The 17,957-nt window shown below is 32.0% G+C and overlaps 2 protein-coding genes across 4 annotated transcripts in view; one reads left to right on the forward strand and one right to left on the reverse strand.

Annotated features, from left to right (window-relative positions):
* Window positions 1-5,240: 5,240 nt before the first annotated feature.
* Window positions 5,241-17,957, forward strand: part of LOC113511860 (uncharacterized) — a 55,082-nt gene continuing 42,365 nt past the window's right edge. For both annotated transcript variants that reach the window (XM_026895584.3, XM_031913681.2), the window contains exon 1: window positions 5,241-5,558. In XM_026895584.3, coding sequence (XP_026751385.2) covers window positions 5,266-5,558 — 293 coding nt within the window. In that variant the 5' untranslated portion in view covers window positions 5,241-5,265. The remainder of the gene's footprint in view (window positions 5,559-17,957) is intronic.
* LOC116413605 (uncharacterized) lies at window positions 9,669-16,981 on the reverse strand. 2 transcript variants are annotated; one of them, XM_031913682.2, is made up of 5 exons: window positions 16,693-16,981; window positions 14,977-15,152; window positions 12,013-12,179; window positions 10,930-11,187; window positions 9,669-10,467 (listed from the first exon to the last, which is right to left on the reverse strand). In XM_031913682.2, the coding sequence occupies exons 1-4, from the start codon at window positions 16,859-16,861 to the stop codon at window positions 10,989-10,991; spliced, it is 711 nt and encodes a 236-aa protein (XP_031769542.1). In that variant the 5' UTR covers window positions 16,862-16,981; the 3' UTR covers window positions 9,669-10,467; window positions 10,930-10,988. The 2 variants fall into 2 exon arrangements, with proteins under 2 accessions (XP_031769542.1, XP_052750499.1); XM_052894539.1 differs by having other exon boundaries at window positions 9,670-10,467; window positions 10,933-11,187.

Genomic DNA, 17,957 nt, shown 5'->3' on the forward strand with positions numbered 1-17,957 from the left:
CATGGGGTTCTTCAAAAGAGGGGTAAAGAGGTTTCTTTAGTATCGGTAACGCGCGCGTAATACCACTGGTATTGCAAGCGTTCATAGGCTACGGTGAGCGCTTACCATTAGGTGGGCCGTATGTTTATTTGCCACCTCAGTGATATAAAAAAAGAACTGCTTGCCCGTAAAAACACAAGTAGGCCAGATGACTTTAAGAAAAGTCTTTTGTTACAAAAATGGAATAAAAATATATTATTCAAAGTGAAAGCAGACGTGGCTGCGGTTAAAAGCACGTTTAACGAATAAAATTAATATTTTTGGAGAGATTAGTTCATTCATTGGGTAAATTTAATATTAAACCGAGGGTAGGTGAATAACAAGTCAGTTTCAATTAGCTGCTTTGAGGCCTGTGACGAGGGTACGCCTCAAGACCTATAATTTTAACTTCGAGCGTATTCACTCAATGGAACAATCTTCCTCTAAATGTCACTGAGATGGCGATGGTAGCACTTATTTTATTTATAAGAGAGCTTTATATATTTGTTGTACTTATAATATACTTGGTAAGTTTCTCTTACCGATTAAATTTATAATTCGGGTTTGTTAGCTGATTGTGATAGTTATTAATCAAATAAGAGATTTTATATATGCTTATATATACATATATATGATAAACGTAACTTTACTATGCACCTTAACAATACAACCTATCGTTATAAAATTTTGTATACTTATTTATAAAACTTATGTTCATTTGTTAACGGGAAATTAATGAACTCACTGTGTTTTGCCGTTTCAGAAAAACTCGTCATATTCCTCCTGTAGAAGGGTCTCGTATGAAAGCGAAACAATTGTCGGGAACGGAAAAATACAATGACTTCATTAATTTCCCGTTATATATGTATATAGATATACACACGTTATTTACGATAGACAAGGCCACAGGTTAGTTTTTAACATGATCAAATTATTTATTTCGGTCTTGCAGACAAAGTTACGGAGAAAAACTAGTATAAAGTTACGAGATTATTATTTCTTCGACTAAATATCTTTAGTTGACTTTATTTTTTATTTTTTTTCAATTGTAAAAAAGAAGAAAAAAATTAAAACCACACTTCGTTCATAATGTAAAATTTTCTTAAATATAGTTCTTCAAATAAGTACATTTATAAACACAAAATTTAAATGGCTACAACTTTGTGTTAAATTTTAATAATATTGATTTTTATCCAATTTGTTTTTGGTAATTATTGCAAAATATTCATTACATGCCATTAAATTTTAAAACTTTGTTCTAGTTATTAAGTAATGTCATGATTTTTAATGGTCAATGTGATTATTTTTCAAATTGTATTTGAATTATAAACATTATGAAATTTAACACATTTCACGCGTTGCGAGAGTGTAAGAAAAATTACAATAAATATTGCTACGATAATGATTCGACAACCTGTAGCGACTTCATCTTTGGCTATTATACTAATGGTAGTCGATTTAGCAAGTGATAGTAATAAGAAGAATTAATGGACACTACTACGGTCAAATTATAATAATACAATAACCAATGGCGTGAGAAGTATATGAACAAATTACAGGTCATTATCACAGAGCAAGTAATACTTTGTTATCAAGAAGGCATTACATATAGTAGGCCTGCCCTATTAGTATAAGGTTGTATTCCAAGTAGCTTAGTGTGATTGTGATCAATAGACTATTTTTTAAATAAACTGTTTATTTTGCACGTACTTGCGAATTAGAAAAGTCTAGAGATTTTTAGGTTTTCAGTTAAGGGTACAGGGTTGTATTTATTTATCCTTAAGTGTACAATAACATTTGTATAAATGGCGAGTTTAATGTCGTATGGCATTATGTTATTTTATTCCCGATCTTCTTGGATCCATCTTTGCGTCAAACTCGACATTGGATGACGGGGAGAAACCACCACCGACCATCACGTGTTGTAGGAGCTCTATGCCTGACATTAAATTCACGCATAGCTCAGTGCGTAGAGCACTTTTCTCCCTCGAAATCCATAAGTCGAGTGGGCCTGATGGTATTCCTCCAATTGTGCTTAGGACGTGCGCACCAGAGTTGGCTCCGGTTCTTACGCGTCTTTTTCGGCTTAGCTACTCATCGGGCATAGTCCCAAAGTTTTGGAAGACTGCTCTGGTGCATCCGATCCCTAAAAAGGGAGATCGCTCAGATCCAGCTAACTATAGGCCCATAGCTATCACTTCCTTATTCTCGAAGGTTATGGAATCCATTATTAACCGTCAACTGCTCCGGTACCTAGAAGAGCACCAGCTGATCTGTGATCGCCAGTACGGCTTTCGACAGGGACGTTCGGCCGGTGATCTTTTAGCTTACTTAACACACCGATGGGCAGTGGCAATCGAGAGTAAGGGAGAGGCCTTAGCAGTTAGTCTGGATATCGCGAAGGCCTTTGATCGGGTGTGGCATAGAGCGCTGCTTTCAAAGCTACCTTCATTTGGGTTGCCTGCGAGACTGTGCATTTGGGTCGCCAGTTTTCTCAAGGAACGTAGCATTAAGGTCGTAGTCGACGGAGCATGCTCTGATTTAAAACCTTTGAATGCTGGTGTCCCGCAAGGCTGTGTACTATCTCCGACTCTGTTTCTTCTGCATATCAATGATATGTTACAGATAAGTAATATTCATTGCTATGCAGACGACAGTACAGGAGATACATTATATACCGGTCATGCAAAGATCTCGCGGGCACATACCGATGAGTGCCGGAATAGACTTGTGTCTGAAATCGAAACTTCACTCCATCAAGTTTCGATCTGGGGTGAACAAAATCTTGTCCAATTTAACCCCAAAAAGACACAAGTCTGCGCGTTTACCGCAAAAAAAACGCCGTTTGTCGTATATCCTCACTTTCAGGGCACTTCCCTTGATAAAAAGTCGAGTCTAGGAATTCTGGGCGTTGATATATCTTGCGACGTCCAGTTTTGCGGTCATCTGGAGGAGAAGGCTAAGATAGCTTCCAAAAAGTTAGGAGTGCTCAATAGGGTGAGACGATATTTCATGCCAGAACACCGCCTGAAATTATATAAAGCCCAAGTCAGGCCGCATATGGAATACTGTTCTCACCTGTGGGCAGGAGCGCCACAGTACCAACTCCTTCCGTTAGACCGCATTCAAAGTCGGGCGGCTCGAATTATCGATAGTCAACGCCTTACTGTCCGACTTGACCCATTGAAACTGCGCAGAGATGTTGCATCTCTGTGCATCTTCTACCGAATTTATCATGGGGAGTGTTCTGAGGAATTGTTCGGATTGATACCTGCTGCTGATTTTCACCACCGTACAACCCGCCACAAACTAAAGTTTCATCCCAATCATCTGGACGAGTGGCGGTCTTCCACCGTGCGTTTTTCAAGGCACTTTCTTCCACGCACAACCATTCTTTGGAATCAACTTCCAGCAGCAGTATTTCCGAACCGATACGACAACATAACCTTCAAGAAAAGAGTATATTCCTTTTTAAAAGGCCGGCAGCACACCTGCAATGCCGCTGGTGTTGTGGGTGATCATGGGCGGCGGTAGTCACTTACCATCAGGTGAGCCGCATGCTCGATTGCCCCCTGTGTTGTAAAAAAAAAAAAAAATTTAAAGATTTTCTTCTCTTGCATTAATGTATTGTCCTTGGTTCTCTTCGCAAGTTCTTATGATATCCTAAGGATGTAAAGTGGTGATAACGTATTGTATTCTAACAACATCACCATTATAGATAATGTGTCTATATTTATATACAAATACAACGTAGAAACTCATCCTTTCAAAATGTCTACCGTAATTCAGGGGTTGATTTTGCTACAGCCAGCGAGTATATCCAGAATAATTAATGAGAGACGTTTACTCAACGCGCGTTTTTCGTGAAAATATATAGGGCAAGTATATTACGACAGGACTCGAGTCGGTTCTTGAAACAACCTATGACATCAACTAAATTCAGCCAGACGAAAAGAACCAACCGAAATGCGTAATAGGTTGAGTAACACAGATAAAAATATCAATCAGTCTTTACCGGATAAGTATATGTATCATTTGTCATTGTCGTTACGTAGATACTGAATAAAAAGAACTCAGAAGTAACATGTATTACCAATGTTATAAATATTTACTTCTTTCAATAAATCTATAGTAGGTTGAACAATGGAAACAACTCAACCTGGAATGTCCTGTCAAGTACAATTATTTATATTTCATAACAAAGCATCTATATTTATCAATTTTTCTTCGCATTATGTATATAACATATACCAATGTGTGGGATGTTTTTGGATTTGAACCAATTTTGATGATTATTTCATGAATTAAATTAATTCATTCCGATGTTAAAATTTTGTATCGAAAGACGTAAATATTGCATAGCATATACAAAAAAAAAAAAAATACCGTTAATTTGTCCAATAATCGTAATGATTAAGAATTAATTTAGATTTGCAATTTTTCAATTTATTCTTTAGATTAATGTAAACAAATCGAACTTAATGATATAAGTATTTTCTTCCAAATAATCTCAGTTACATAAGGTCATATTCAAAATAAAAAAGTATTGGCTTGAGTGCTTGAGGAACTACAAAATAATTTTATTCTTGAATTAAATTTAACATCCCCGATTTTCACGTGCTGTTTTTATTTTCTCTTATAATGGCAATGAAACCAGTTCAGTTTAAGGACTTTTAAATTCTAGTGATTATAAGATATTTGTTGCTAGTTGTATTATTATTATTAGATGAACTTCTATTCATCCTTTATTGTGTCTGGATATCTATTTATTCTGGTTACTTATATTCCTTTTAACATTTATTTTCATTAAAATTAATTGTAATATATCTAACTTGTTTGTTACTAACCGAATTAATTTTTTTTTTCATATTTAGTAAATTTATTTGTATGTATACGGCAACTACAACGAAATTTCCTTTTGTTTCAGATACGCCGGCGGCAGCTAAAGCGTAATTGAAATTACGGGTCAAATCTTTTTCATAATATTAAAACCGTCCATTACATAAAAATCAGCGTTATATTGATGTAAAATTGTACGTAAATATTTGTGAACCTCTCAATATTGGTATAAACGGGTAAAAATTCAGTGACAATTCGGGTGTGAGTAAATGTTTAGAAAGGGAATAAATCTGTGGTGCGGGGTGGGGCGTTGAGCGTGGATGGTGTTGATCGAGCGCTGGCGATGGCGGCGTGGTGCGGGGGGAGGGAGGGGCGCGGGCGGCGGTGAGGCCGGTGCGGGGGGGCGTGATGCGCAGGCGCGCGTTGTCGCTGTGCGTTGCGTGGTACGCGTGCGCGGCGTGGTGTGCGTATGCAGTGTTCGCCGCGACCGCCGGAGGGCGCGAGCTACGTGTGCTGCAGGCGGACGCGCGCGCCACGTTCTTCGTGGGCATCGCCGCGCCGCCCTCGGCCGCCGCCGTCGTGCGCGCCTTCAATCACTCGCTGGCAGAGATATCACACACGTACCTCGCTGGCGACAACCCACTTCATCTACGAAACATCACACTACAGCCTCTATACATCGAGCTACCAGAAGATGAAAGGTTAATATTCATATCACAATGTATCTATTTGTTGTATACCCATAAGTACTGACGGTATTGTATGTAAAACAACGAATACACTACTTAAAAGATATAAATATACATAGGAATTGACGATAAAAAATCATATACTAAGAATATCACAAAGACCTCCTCCTCCTTACACTTTCACAGTTCAGACTCTTTATTATAGATGAAATGCACCCTGAACTTTATTCACGAGATTGAGGTATTCTGATATTAACCTGGATAAAATGTAGCTTCTTCATTCTAAATGACCCAAATGCTGTCTATGATAAATAATATATGAGTAATTCAACATACTTATAATAGTGTGTCGATATTCTAATGAATCTTGGTCCATTTTTTATTGATATATCAGTGAAAAATCGATAAATTATATGAATAGTATAGGTCCGTTGTGAAACATTTTGCTCTACAAAAAAATAAAAAATCGATTATAAAACATACGAGTACACAGTTATGTTTTGTACATATTTTTATATAATCATATTTAAAATAGTAGAATACTAGGATTACATAAGTTTATAACAAACATGTTATAAGTACATATGTTACTAACGCAGTCCATAGACAATGAAATGATTCACACTGTGTTTGTGTGACAGTTTGACGCCCTACTTCCTTTCAAGTTTACGATCAATAAATTGACATTTCATAACAGGTACATAGTTACCCAGACTACAACGTAATATAAAAGAAACGATCATTTTGATACAATGATAAATTGCGAAAAGAAAATGTAATTAGCGATTAAGATAACCTGTATAAAATATAGGCATTATCTGCAATACTGAGAATAAATTTATCCCTGCGGACATTATACTTATTTTTCAGTAATCCTTCTGAAACAAGGATATTAAAAGCTCATGTACTTTCAAGCCAAATATGTAATTTCGATGTTAAAGATGTTGTTAAGTACATGCTATACTTAGGACACATTGCATCGAATAGAATACAGTTTCCTGTAACTCTTTAATACAAGAAAAGATCCAGGTTTGCCGAAAGCTTTCTAGCTTTAGCCAGAACTCATCACTAAAACACCAAGGCAATGATTTGGGATAAGCGGAGTATAGTTACAATTATTATAGCAATTTGAATTTTGTCAAATATACAATAGTGACAAAATTAAGATCATCATGACCATTGGTAGGTACTCTCCGGTAGAAGATAATACCTTTACCGGAGGGAGACTTTGTACAAAAGTCGTTAACTTGGGCACTTCTGTCCTATTTGTGTTTCTAGTGAGAAACGGTTGTGTTTGCATGGCTGTGTTTCGGTTTGAAGGGTGAGAAATAGCAGTGAATTTACAGGGTACAGAGGAATAACACCTGAGTCCTTAGGAATGGCTATGCATGGGCGAAACAATATACCCGGTTATGTCCATGGTATTGATCATGTCTATAGGCGACGGTTACCACTTTCCATCAGGAGGGCCGTCAGTTTGTGTGCGATTTTAAGTTACATAAAAAAACCTACAGATGCTCTCGAAGTTACAGGTAGTCTGAATGAATAAGATGTTGATAAAAAGCATCTATACAAAAATTTTATAATTATTTAGTTATATATTAGACTTTATTGAATACTGACAGGTATTAAAGATTGACTGAGTAATAAACACCTACGTATTTTTACCTTAACTTCTTCACATTACTATCACATTAACTCATAATATTAGAAGGAGAACATAAATAGAGGAGATGGATAATATTGAGCGTTTTGTATGAGGATGGAATGTTATAGCTTATCTATTTATTTATTTATTTATTTATTCATTAGTACAAATATGTGTACATGGCGAACTTAATGCTAAAAGCATTCTCTCCCAGTCAACCATAGGGAAGTGTCAGAATACTCGAATGCGGTACTACTAATTATTGATATACATACGTACTAAAATTACATATATAAACGAATAAATATATATAAATAACAAATATACTTACACATATATGACATATACTATATTATACACGAAATTGAGAATAATATAAAGTACTTACTGCTCGGATAAAAATAAAAAGTGTGCGTTAACGCTTTTTTTATCTATCACATGACAGTTGACATAACTCTAACCAATCCTTCAATCTAGGAATTAAATAGTATTGACATCAATCTATAACTTGATATCGATACATAGGGTATCACCACCCGCGCAATTGTAATGACTATAAAATTCTTATTAATAGGATTCTTCATTATATTTACAAAACATATAATTCTTTATTAATATTCTTTACGTAGATAGACTTAGTTACATAGTTATATGTAGTTACATTAGGCAGATCAAGGAAGGAGTTGATATCGTGTCGTATAGAGAGGTGAAAATCGTAGTGAGTGGCAAGAGCTCCATCGGCAAGAGCGCAGTTCTTAAATAGAATAGATAGATAGACAGACTTTAATATCGATCAACATAACTCAATCTTACTTGTAAATATCGATAATTGTATGAACGTTATTACGGCAACTACTAAGCTCGGTACTAGAATAACTTTGACATTTAAATATGAAATATTTTTAAAATTTAGTTAAAACAGAATCTAGAGAAAAATTTTGAATTTATTGGTGGTATGTTCACTTTCACAGGAATGACAAGCATTTTGGAAATGTTGCGGATCTTCTTTGATGACTTTCGCGGATAATAGCTAGAATATGTACGCGAAAAGATCGCTCAGTTTGCTCCTCTATAAGCATCAAGTTTTACATGTTATTAGCTATCTATTGTCTATATTCAGAATATAGAATTACGAATTAGGCTGTCATGGTTCACCTACAAAATATTATTTGAACAAATTGTATTATTCGTTAGTAGGTACCTCAAGTGTTACTGTTTCCCATTTAATATATTTTGAATCATTATATCTTATAGGGAAGAGTACTGCTTATCCTAAAGTACAGGATTTACCTATTAAGGGAGCAGGGTTTTCTATGTTTAAAGACGATTGTATAACTTACTTTGAATAACCTATTATTATTATTATCTGTAGCAACTTGTACCTTGAGACCAAAGAATATATATATATATTTAGTTATAAAATATAATTTATTTTAGTTCATTTAAGAAAGTGACGGATCATTAAATTCCGAACTTCATTTACGAGAACGTAGGGTATTAATTTGTTACCAATATACTACGGACGTTGTCAATATTAATACATTGTCCCAAATCTCGGCTTCAGTATGTAATTGTATCCAAACTTCTAAACGAGATAAGGATTAAGTAGGTAATTAAATATACAAGGTTTGTTTCAATTTACTTTAATGGTAGGGGCTAATTCTAAGCTTGAGCTGGCCTGGGGATTGGTTTAGATATCATCATACATAAAATATGTGATACATTGTATCAACCTATGTTACTGTAACTTCGTGGCTTATAGAGATTTATGGACGAAGATTTGCATATATATCTATATATTAGAAACAATTGAAGGTTACTAGTTAATGGTTTAGGATGATCATATATATTGTATTGTAATAATTGTAAAAAAAAAATCATCTCATATTTTCAGTAATCTTACAAAATTGAATAATATAAACTCGTAACAACATAACAATCATGGAGATATCGTTGTAAGTAAAATCCAAAAAAAAATATTTCGATGATTGCCACCCAATCACGCTTAAAGGCTTAAAAGGATTTGAATGAAATTTTTGCATATTTATGTGGGCCCTGTCTTGGATTAGCAAATATTATTCTTTTCATCCAGAGTCTTTTAGGAATTGATTGCAGAGAGTAGCAGATTAAAGCCACAATAATAAAAATAAAAATTCAAATCAATATATTTGTATACTCAGATAATAAAACATACTAGCTACGCCCGTTGTTTCGATTGTGTGAACATGATTTATTAACGATTTTTATAATCAGTCCATGTAAATTGGAATGTAGAGATAAATAGGAGAGACTTCAAAGCTTTTTATTATTAATATGAGTTTCTATTGTATTAAATATAATAATTCCGGCAATCTCACATATTGGAGAGGCAAGGATAAGATTGCAAGAGGGATTCAAACCGTTCATAGAGGGAGAAACTATTATATGCTCTCGCTAGTACCTACTCGTATAACACCAATACCCTAAAGGGTTGCCGCAATGAATAATTCCTAGATAGAATGTTAGTTAGTTACTTTAGTATTTACATGATTAAATAAACTATAAAATCATTAGGCTACAGAGCTTGGAAAGTAAATTTACTGAAACTGAATTAGTTGTTTAGAAATTAGTTCTCTATTTATATCAGTATCATGAACCATGCCCTTGTGGATTACTCGTAAAAAGTTGTGCGTTTATTTTACTCCGTCAAAATATATAGTAAGCTGCTTGGCTTACGTAGTGTTGTAATCAGACATAAATTTCTAACGAATTGTTAAGAATGATGATGATAATAGGTAAATACTTAAAAAGAATACATAATTTCTGCTATTATGAATTTTATTTATACTTATTATCATATGATTTATATTTATAATACAGTTCCTTACTAAACGCACAACAATAATTTATCAACTTCAGATTTCTATATAAGAGATTAGGAGAGTGACTTGCCCCACTCACAGTGAGTTAATTTATAATACTGAGATTATTGTTTTCGAGCTTTGCGACAAATAAATGAATATTTAAGTACATTAAGTAACATTGAAGAATAACAAGAAAGCATACTCTTATATAATAATCATGCGGCCGTATTCTCTTCAAATAGTATATGACTTACTTATCGTTTAAATTAAAGTCCAGCCAGTTATAGTCCACAGAAATGGAGATCATTTATCATCCCTGCTATTCTCAGAAGAGTCATAAAGTCGGGCCCCACAGACTATTAATCGCAGAAGTCTTAAACCTTTGAAATGACGTCATGTCACGTCCTTTTGTTAACACTGTTGTTTAGTCCTGCGTAAAAATTATATATTACGTGCGTAATGTGCATACTTTATAGTCTATAACTCTCTTATGTTGAAGAAATAGGAGAACAACATAATGTGTGTATGTCGTCGTATTTTAAACAATATAGATAAATATGACTCTTATGTCTATTTATTTATATTCCATGAATTTTTAAATGCGATGTTTGTAATACGTCACAGGTTCTATTTTTAACAATTTGATTAATATAAATAATAAAAAAAAAACAAGCTGATTAAAATTTGAAAAAAAGGGCTTGAGGGCCATATTGACTGTTTTACGTTACCTACATACTTGGCACACATAAAGTAATAAAAACAGTATAATTTTTAAAATAAGAAGCGTAATTGATATTATAAAACAATTTTTTTATTTAATATAGGTGGCCTAGCAAAATAGTTTAGTTACTTTTTCGAGTATTTAATCTTACATTAATTATAATTAACTAACCACCTGAAATAAATCTCTGGGTGTCGTTACAAGAAAAGCTGTTAAATTAACAGATTTCCTTAATTTTCAACACTTTTTCCGAATATTTTTAAATACTCTGTATCAGTGTCAAACGTTACATGGCATTGTTTCCCGAACTTTTTATATGCTATTTCATACAAACACTCCATGCCCGCTTTTTCTGCCACTCGTTGCGCCTGCATACTTGTAAATATGCCACCAGTTGCTCTAAGACCTAAAGTCTTTGTTAGTTTCAATCTGAAAATGAGAAAAGTCTTTTATTTTACATTCAATTAAATTGCAGTTAACAAAACAAATATTATTTGTTAACTGTGCTGTTAATAATATTATGGGATACTATGGACAAAAACCATTTTAACTGTTAAATTTATTGTTCCCAGTTGAAGATAGACTTCTTTTATAAGGAAAAATCTTGAGCTACTTGCATTCAATGGTACTATACATTCGAGATCGTCGCTCTATTTAGAGTATATAGAGGGCGAGGGGATCGTCCTGTATTGCGTTGGATTATACGGGATCGTTAACTGATAACCTTTCTTCCCCATTTTCCAATTGGATAATGTATGTAGTGCAGAAAGTAAACTAAATAATTAAATTGAGATCTTTCCTTAGTTCAATAGAAAAGTTTTAAAATATAATAGTTTTAATTCTTTTTAAAGTTTTTAATTAATACAATGTAAGATTGTGTTCTACAAAAAAAACTGATTTCGATTGTGACAAAACCAGTTTGTTTTGATTTAAAAGCTAAACTACTGAAGCAGTTTTGATAAAATTTCTTTAAAACCAATCTGTAACTATTTCCTTTCAGATAAAGAAATAATTTACGAAATCGGTTTACAACTGAAGGTTCAATCATAAAAAAAGTTAAATACAAACGAATCGAGAACCTTCTTCTTTTTGAAGTCGGTTGAAAAATAACATAGAGTAAGATACACTAGTATCTTACGAATTGTCACGTTTTTGTATCAATCAATACATCAATGCCACTAAAGTGTCATCGAATTTAACCGTACCCCTTAGGTTTTACTTTTGTGCCTCATTGACAAGAAATTTAAGACGAACCTTGCTTTCAGTAATTCCACGCCAATGCCGAGACCCCTGTATTCTGGTGTTACAGAAAGGCCAGCTCCCATGAGATATTCATTCACGTTGTATTTATCATATATCACTGTCACTTTCATAGCTTCCACGAACATACGTAGCGATACCAAACCTGCCTTCGTTTTGGGCTGTGAACAAAATAATATGTACATCACTTAAGAACACTTCACACTGCTTAATAAAACATGAATAGATAAGGCAACTAGTGTACAAAGAGTACCTTATAACCAGTAAATATTTTAAAGCAATTTCTAAAATGATGAACTTCTCAATTCGTCTGTATATTTTTATGTGTATTTGTTACGCGGTTTTGATATTTTTTTCAATGGATATAGTTTACTTTCATACTGGTTTCATATAAAGTGACGATTGATGTTGCGGACTTTATTTGCGTAAAATAAAAGTACTATCTACTCGTGTACGAGTATTTGTTAACATTCAGTTTCGCATTGCAAATATATTATTTTTAATGTAATTTTTTGTGAAATATTGATCACGGCGTGTATCAATTTTTTAAACTAAAATAGGGAGAAATTAATATTAGTTTTTATTTATTATAATTATAAAAGTAGATATTAATTGGTCTAATGAAATATATGTACTTTAATATTTTATAATGCTTCAAATGCTCAGTTGACATATTATCAAATGAAATTATGTTCGTTCACTAATTAGGTTGTTACCTAAATAAACTGCAATCAGATAGCTGCAATATTTTGTTTACTTCCAATTCTGTTGCTTCAATTACGTTCTCACTCAATTTAAATTCAAACTACGTTCTTGCTATTAAATTGTGTCCATAAAATATGTTTTTAATATAGTGTATAATATTACGACTCGTATAGAGATGACGTTCTCGGATCCCAAAAGGTGTAATAAAATATGCATTAAAAATTGTATATGCAAGTCAATTATAATTTTAGGAGTTATAATATTAGTAAGTAAATATGTTTTTACTTTTATTTAAGCAGCGTAAGCAGCGCATCCCATATAAAATAAATAATCGTCGTAAGAATCCTTTAATTATGTATATTTATATATATATATATATATATATATATATATATACTTTAAACAATTAGAATAGTTACAAACTAGCATATATTATGTAGCTCTAACAATTTACTTGTTTCAGAAAAAATCAATATGTATATAAAATTTGTACGCATGTTGTTCTTTATATATATATTTAAAATTGAACAAATATATACACATTGTATATAATAAATTTATAATTAATAATAATACGCTTTTTTTACAAATTATCATTAAGGTATACATAATATTAATAACATCACACACAGTTAATCAAGTTTCGAATGACAACACCTGCTAAGGAATAAAAGCATAAAAATAATAAAATGTTAACAAGAATTTACAAAAATATGAATTTAATGTCCCATCCAATGCCAACAATAAATAGTTAACAATTACAAAATAATATGTTATTACAGTTATAATTTTACAATGTTTGTATGCTGGTCAGCTATAATAAGTTTATGCGAGCACTAAACTGTCGGATCGAACTCGCACTTTATTCAGCTTTTAATTCAATTGTCAACTGGCTAACTAGTTCTATTAGGTAGTATAAAGTTACGTTACAGCACTGTTATTAACGTTAGCAAACAACTAGGTACTCTATTTAGAAAAGCAAATTAATTGCTGCTACTTGAACAAAATTTGACATTATTAGAAAAACACTATTCTTCCACAAAAAAGGTTTTATAATTTTATAGTTTTGTAAAAAATTACAAGTTTTTTTTTACATATATATATATATATATATATATATATATATATATATATATATATATATATATATATATATATATGCAAATTTACAACAACAATTGCCAATAGTCACGACTACTAAAACACTGACATAAATTTTATTTACAGATATTTGTACAACTAAAAGAGGTTTCTAAGTAATTTTTTTTGACAATATACGGTTACCTTGCAAATGCAGAACAGATTTTGATAATTCTTTTTCATATCCGATTACTTCCGTATTGTAACTGTAGCTGTTTTTTCTTTTGAAAAATATACTTTTTATCGCATAGCAAAATCTACTTGTAGATATTTGGTTGTGCATATTAAATTCAAAAGTTTTCAATCTAATATTTTTATAAGATTCCATTGTCTATTGTTAATATGCTAGGATCGATATCACTATTTTTTGTACCTTTATAGTACTGTTTAACTTACTATTTTGCATTATATTTATTTTTACTGTATAAAGTATTTTCTTTCTAGCATAATAGGTACATATGAATAATATGAATTAACTGCGCTGTAGTAAATAAAATTTATCTAGAAATGAAACTGTTTAATTTTATAGTAACATAATTTTGTTTAATTAATCGTCGCTCTGTATTCGCAATATGTTCAATGATAAGAAATTTTAAACGTAGATAATATTATTAGTTCTACGAGATTCTGGCAGAATAACGAAAGGCGAAAACTAGGTCGGCCTCGAATGGGTAAAGACGGGTGAATAAATGGGAATGGATCTAGGGTCAGAGAATAATAGCAAGGGCAACGGAAAATGGAAACTAAAATAAAAAGATTGTATTTCTGATAAAAAAGATCAAATAAGGCTGGATCCAGATTAATACGTTTAATATATAGGTTTTATAGTACCTTGTTTATTATTACATCTATATTTAATAATATATCATTGTGGGTAAACTACAAGTCTATGAGCGATGTCACGAATATTATTATATACCAAATATAATGTATATAATATTGTTACCCTTTTAGATTAAATAGACCTTCAATAAGTATGCCATTTTAAATATATAATGAGAAAGAAAAAAACGTTAAAAATACAAAGGAATTCTATTGTTATAATACTAATTCCTTCAGTTAGTTTTAATTTTACGTTAATAATGCTGAAGATTTGTCACAAGCATTTATCACCGGGGTGTGTTCAATGAAGCGTCCCTTTTCTTGTGGCAAGCAAATGTTGACACCGACAAGCGTGTGTCCTGAACCGTCTCCGGCGGCGAGGAAGCATGCCAAACTCATTTTCTGCTTAACGATCGATGTCAGTAGCACTCTGTACTCTTGCACAGCCTCAAGACTCTTCGCCGTGCCTGTCGACATTCGAAATTAATTAATTACTCATCACATTACCTACATTTGAATAGGCCTTTCTGCCTGAACAATTTTATTCCGCAAAAGAAACGCAATTCTCAAGATTATTCCGAGACGTGCTTATTTGCTTATATTCTCTGAATTTATTAGTTCACATTCACGAAATGAAGGCTTTGTCAACTTTATTTGTATTGTACATAAAATAGAGCTTCATGGACTTCAAATTTTGTTACTCTTACATTATAATAATATAATGGACAAATTAATTGGGTCTGCTTTTAATAGGCTATACATGAAAGACGGGATAAAAGCTAAAGAAACCAAATATTATCGAAGAAGAATTCTTAAAACCGTTCAGCGTTAACAAGGATTTCATATAGCATAGGTATATACAAAAAAGTCTACTCTCTATTTATAATGTAAAATAATAAATGCACTAAAAACTTCTTCCTTTATAAACACGTACCTATACAGTTTCCGGTATTTTCATTTATAATTACAATTATTCACAAAACAGATTTGGCTAACAAATAATTTACTCAAAAATTTCGTATTATAAAATTGGATGACAAACTGAAAGCCTATTCGTTACCTTAAGCTGTTCTTTATTGCGCAGCCAAAGTACAGCGGATCAAGTTATAATTTTGAAACATAGACGAGCAAAAGGCCAAGGAAAAGGATGTATAATGATACCACATTTAAGGTCTTCTCCCTTCCCCTCTATCTCCGGACGTAATTGAGCGCTCAATCCGTCCGCATCTCGAATACAGCTAATGACTTAGGTATTTTCTTGCGTAAGAAGAAAGTGTTCCATAATATAAGAGGAGATTTTGCTAATTGCAAAAAATTCTCACGCGCAGATTAGATTCATTGATTAATGTACGTTAAGAGATTAAAGCTTCGTTCAGTTTCTTCCGAAAATGATTTTTAATTTATTTTTTTTATTCAACTTAGAATGGCAAACAAGCTGACGGTCTACCTGATGGAAAGTGGTAACCGTTGCCTATAGACATGAACAGTACCATGGACATAACAGAGTATACTGTTTCGCCCATGATACCCCCCATGCGTTGCCATTCCTAAGGACTCAGATGTTATTCCTCTGTACGTTATTTATTTAAAACAGACATAGTTTGTGCTTATATTATATATAAAATTAATAAAATGCAGAAATATATAATCGCGTTTATAGATATAACTACTAAATGATTTAGACAAATTAGCAGAGGGGTAGTTTTTAAATTATGAGGGTACACATCTGTATTTCTAACATCTCTAAAACCTAATTTCGGTTGCCAATCTGTCTGTCAAGCGTGGAACCTACTGGAAAAACCCCCTAAAGGGGAGGCTTATGTTCGGCAGTAAACAGTTAAAGGCTGATATGATGATGATGATGATATCTGTATAATAGTAACCATTGAATTAGTTTAATATTTTTGCCATAAAAAAACTCATTTTTATCAAATTTAATTCATTATTTATTATATGAATATGTATATAAATAAATAAATATTATGGGATATTTATAGGTATACGTACCTACCGTAGTCCACCAAACATCTTCTCTTATGTAATTTCCCAGCATAAATTCAACCGCAGTACTCCACATTGACTCTGGAATATCTGAAATTTCGAATGTCAAAATTGTTCCATCTTCGACTGTTCTCTCAAAACGACCAAATACTTCAGGATATTCTCGGTTAGACATTGTTATAATAAAACACGAACGTCTTATCCGACGCTTTTAACCCTTTAAATTTCAAACGACTTCTAAGACGTCGAAATGTGTATAAAGACTAGATAGAATATTCAATAAATATTGCTGTGGTTCTAATGTTAGTAGTATACTAGAATCGTTTGTATTTTTATTGCGAGTACTGACATAGGGTGATACTATTTTATTTGTTTGCCTGCGAATTTTTTTCCAGCGGTGACAACTATTATATTTTAAATAACCTCGTAAATACCTTTATTTTAGTTACTTACAGTATAATTTGAAGTATAGTGCTAAGAAAGTTTCTATAAATAATTGTGTTACAATTTTAAAAACAAAAGTATATCCAATTATGATTTTTTTCAGTCAATGATATTATAATAAAATTAAATAATAAACTTTTAAAATTTTCGCATATGTTAATATTTTTAATTATTAATAATTAAGAGTGTTAATATATTTACACATATTTCTGTATAAATGACAAATACTGCTCGCCTTATTTATTTTTGCGTTTTAATTACACTATATTTTTTATTTGACATTTAATTATTTAGCAATGAAATTAAATGGCTTGAAACGTGTAAATGAAATAACTGCCTATATATATCGTCGCATATTTAAAATATTTATTTATTTAATTTAATTTTCAGTTTTATTTTTATCGAAATATTTTGATATGTCTTTTTAAAAAAATCGTTCATATTTTGTTGTATTATATTATTTTATAGTACTTGCAAAACATAAATTAATATAGTACTTTATGAATAATGATCAAATTTAGAAATGTGTGTATAAATCAAATAATTAAATGAAATGTTTAATTCAATTTTTAGATGCTTACAATCCGAATTAAGCAGATTAATCGCTTAAGAAACATTTGTAATATAAGAACAATCAAAAATTGAACAAAGGACTCATGTAGGCGTTGCTACATACTTAATAATTCATTAATTTACAATTATATAATATAATTTCATTTAAAATGGTTATTAAACTGTCTTATGAAGTAGGAATACTATAAATAACTCTACGCTCTACATTAAATTATAATGAGAAACAAGCTGTATATGTTTCCATTGTCAACATA

The sequence above is a fragment of the Galleria mellonella genome, unplaced genomic scaffold, assembly GCF_026898425.1.
Source record: "Galleria mellonella isolate WM207_F2 unplaced genomic scaffold, CSIRO_AGI_GalMel_v1 utg213, whole genome shotgun sequence".
NCBI lineage: Eukaryota > Metazoa > Arthropoda > Insecta > Lepidoptera > Pyralidae > Galleria > Galleria mellonella.